Source organism: Taudactylus pleione, unplaced genomic scaffold, assembly GCF_031769625.1.
Source record: "Taudactylus pleione unplaced genomic scaffold, aTauple2 ptg000184l, whole genome shotgun sequence".
In the NCBI taxonomy this organism is placed as follows: Eukaryota; Metazoa; Chordata; class Amphibia; order Anura; family Myobatrachidae; genus Taudactylus; species Taudactylus pleione.
The window spans coordinates 7779938-7784244 of NW_028284586.1; the positions used below are offsets into that span (position 1 = coordinate 7779938).

Here is a 4307-nt window from a genome sequence, read left to right on the forward strand (position 1 = left end):
GATATTGGGTGTACACACGGAAAGATAGCTATGATAGATATTGGGTGTACACATGGAAAGATAGCTATGATAGATATTGGGTGTACACACTGAAAGATAGCTATGATAGATATTGGGTGTACACACGGAAAGATAGCTATGACAGATATTGGGTGTATACACTGACAGATATCTATGATAGATATTGGGTGTACACATGGAAAGATAGCTATGATAGATATTGGGTGTACACACTGATAGAGAGCTATGATATGGGTGTACACAATGAAAGATAGCTATGATAGATATTGGGTGTACACACGGAAAGATAGCTATGATAGATATTGGGTGTACACACGGACAGATAGCTATGATAGATATCTTTCCGTGACGTCATCCTGCCACAACTCTGAACAGGCAAATCTTGATGAAAATGTCCAAGTTGGCCTGCGTGTATGGACGACCATAGATATCGTTATCGTCCATGCGGGAACGCGCATTGTTGGTCGTTCGCTGCATAAAGATGAACGATATAAACGATTTATCGTTGAATGATATCGTTATCGTTCATAGATATCGTACCGTGTGTATGCACCTTCATTTTGTACCTGCAAGTCACTTGCCTCCTGACAGGCGCACATGCTTTTTTTATGTGGTTTGCATGGGTTGCATTTGTGTGATCCTCAACTTACTGTACTCGACCAATGGTTGCATCATTCCCCCTACAGTATGTTTCACTTCTATAAGCGTAAGGATGCAGAAGTACTAGTACTGTACACATAGGCATGATACATAAAGATTGTTTCTGTACCCGTGCAACAGAAAAAAAAGACAGATCACAATTTCACAATCTGGCTAAAGACTAGCTCATAGACAACACTGTTGACAAAACAAATATGTAATAGGTTTTTCATTCTGATTACTCTGTGAGGCGAATGTCATAGAGTAAACAATACATGGAGGCTGCCATGAGGGCTAGGTTCAGGAAATTACAACTAGAACAAATCTTCTGACAAGTGAAAGTTGGAGACAAGTTATGTACAGTCCTTGCTGTGAGTGTGCAACTGTATAGCAGCCACCCACATATAATATATAGCCGGCAGTATGTATTGCAGCACTGCAGCCACCCACATACAGTATAATAATAATCATATATACACAGCCGTGTGTATATATAGCAGCAGCAGGAAGTGACTGAGCAGACAGGGAGAAGGAGTTCCCGTGCTGAGTGCCCCGGGTTAGCTATGTGTGTGCGGCGTGGCACTGCTGCTGCTTACTAGTGACTGTATGGGGATCCCGACTACAGCTGCCACCTCTCCAGCTGCGCCCCCTGGCACCGCACACTGGCATTTCCTCTGAGCTCACAGAGAGCATGACGCGGCTCCCACCCATCCCTCCTCGGGAAGAGGAAGTTTCTGTATAACGGTCAGAGCTGCTAAAGCCGGGAAGAGACCGGAGGAGGGATCCTGCCGGCACAGTCTGGTGCGGGCACTGCCAGGGCTGGGGAGTAAGCTCTGCTGCACCCACCCTGCCCTACTGCTGCCCTGCAGACTGACCATGGGATGACATCGCTTTGGTCCGGAGCAGGATGACAGTGTATTCACTAAATCTCAAAGTGTTCTGGCTGCTGGTAATCATCCTCCTAACTGGCATCTGGTGCCTGTTTCTGGCTCTGGGGAGAAGCAGCAATGAGGAGGAGACCGGGGGCTGCCAGGATAACGCACTCAGCAGCTGGCAGCTGCTTTTCAAGCTGAGCTTGGTGCTGCTGGTGTGCTATGTGGTGATTAAATGCTGCACCACCTTCCCACAGTGCCAGCCTGAGGGGACCCACCTGAATGTGGGTAAACAGCACCAGCAGCAGCTCAGGAAACATCTGCTGGACTCCTTCTATGAGCAGCACATCAGGCTCTCCCCACATGTTCTTGGCCACAGCAAGGCACATGTCAGCCAGATAGTGGGTGAGCTAATCAAAGTGGGCAAAGCCAAGCAGCAGGACACTGGCATTACCTTCAGAGGGGACTTTGTACAGATTGGCAGTGCTTATGAGCAGCACAAAATCAACAGTCCAGATTGCTTTGACATTCTGGTGCCACTAAAGATGCCACAAAGTCTCAAGTTGGAGCCTGTTTTTGCAGAGGTGGGTAAGGAGTTAGTGCCCATTCTTCATGGCTGTATGATTTGTGGGGTAGCGGCACCAAAAAAATCAGAGTGGGCTAAAACGTACAAGCAGTTTAGTGATTGCTTCTGCATGGAGGCAGGCCTCAGGCACCAGCTGTCCTCCACTTCCGTCCTCAAGTGGTTTCACTGGAAGATACAGAGATGTCTCAACGTAATCAGGTACCAGTTTGAGGAGAGGTGCCACATTACGCTTTCAGTGTCTGATGATAAACTCATCCTTAAAATCCTCCCCAGGTCAGACTATGTCTGCTGCCATATATCCATGTCTGTGAGACTTATCCCGGCCTTTAACTTGGGAGATCCTGTGTACCTAACTGCCCAACCTTGGGGCAATATTCCCCATCCGGAGACTTTACATATGGATCCTTATTGGGGCGTTAACTTCTCCAAATATGAGCAAAAGTTATTGAACTGGTTTAAGGACCAGTCCCCTTCCAACTCTTGTCACCTGAAGTGCCTACAGATCGTGAAGAGCTTGAGGGACCTTACAGCAAAGACATTCCAGCCTTCATTCTCTTCTCAGTGGAAAGCCATTTTGTCATCCTACAACTTGAAAACAGCACTTTTTTACCTATTCCTAAAAATTCCTTTTGAAAAATGGGATGACTCATTACTCATGGAGAGGATGGCCGACTTCTTTACGTTTCTGAAGGAATGTTTGCAAAATGAAGCACTAATGCATTTCTTCCTTGGTAACAGCAATCTTCCTAATTTTATCAATCTGCCAAAAATGTTCAAAGAAGCGCCACCAGTAAACCTTCTTGACGGTTATGGGCCTAACTTGTTGGACCAAGCATGTTTCCAGCTCCTTAATCTATGGGTTCAAATGCCTCGAATCCTGCGGATGAGTTCAACTCCGAAAACCTTTATCAGGGAGTCTGTCAGGTGCAAACACACAAACCTTTAAATTTTATACCAAAATAAAAGGCCAAGATGAATATAATTCATTGCACAAACAACGGCATTCGAACAGTCGTTTAAGCAGACATTTTCAGTGCTGTGTAATGCAGAAGATGTTTAAGAATGTTTGCTGTGATTAGCTTGTTACCAGAACCCAAGTGCATGATTGTACTATTAGGTCATAGATAAAGTAAATATTATTCATGCCAAAGAGATTATTAATACAGTTACTTGCACATTGTTGTAGTACTACATACAGTAGTGTGTCACTCATTTGTGTAGCATTTTTTGTTATTTTTACAGTTAAACTGTGGTCATTTGATTATCTACCATGGTTATCATGAACCCTTTATTTTTTATAAGGGACAGAGAAAAAGGGTTACGTCTATCTATAAATGAATACACAAACCTCTTTACACTGTGCTGCACTTGCAGTGGAATCCAATTTTCAAGCAGTAGGTCAGCCATTTTGTTTGCTGAATCGAGTCTATCAGTTCACTGTACATCGATGATGGCACTTATTGGTTCAGCCAGCAAAGTGGTTTCCTACATTGTGTGTATGTGACATAGACTTTAACATAACAATTGTGGGTATGGATCGGTCAGTTATCGTTTTGTGCATGCTGCAACACACAAGTATTTTAGTGGTTCGACAAACAGGCCTAATAAGTTGACTTTTTGGTGCAATTGTAATGCAAAGCTATTTGATAGCCCTTTAACCCTTTAATTACTGATGGTCTTTTCCAGCGACAGTGTTCATGTAAAGTTTTGCTATAAATCTGCATTAATGACACCTTATCAAGTAATCTTAGGTATTAAAAAAAAAAAATGAAAATAGCCAGAAAGTACAGTCATTTAACATTTTGTAATGCATTGAGGCTTGTGGATGGTTTGCATTCAGTTTACTAGGATTACATTATTTGTGAGCAGTATTTGGACTTATATGTGAAGAAAGGCACAAAGATAACACAGACAGTATGCAAACCTAAAACAGCACTTTGCACATGTTGTGTTTTAACATAATTACTCAGCTTTCAAAAGCTTGTCTATTTGCATTTCTTCACATACCTGAAATTTCAGGTCTTATTATCATTTATTTATATAGTGCCAGCCATATTGTGCCAAACTGAACTGCAAAATGGTGGAAACATTGACTTAGCAAAGCCGCGTCATTCCTACAGGCAAGTGGTAACCAATAGCAATTGAGGCCCAGATGGTGTAAAGTTTGTGGCCTCCTTCCCGTAATGATA

The 4307-nt window shown here is 43.2% G+C and overlaps 1 protein-coding gene across 1 annotated transcript; it reads left to right on the forward strand.

Annotated features, from left to right (window-relative positions):
* Positions 1-1567: 1567 nt before the first annotated feature.
* ITPRIPL2 (ITPRIP like 2) lies at positions 1568-3722 on the forward strand. Its single transcript, XM_088476222.1, has one exon. It carries the CDS (start codon positions 1568-1570, stop codon positions 3062-3064), a length of 1497 nt encoding a protein of 498 aa, XP_088332348.1. The 3' UTR covers positions 3065-3722.
* Positions 3723-4307: the final 585 nt, after the last annotated feature.

Bases quoted from the DNA above. Each gene is read 5' to 3' on its own strand.
- ITPRIPL2 (XM_088476222.1), top strand. From the start codon at position 1,568: ATGACAGTGTATTCACTAAATCTCAAAGTGTTCTGGCTGCTGGTAATC.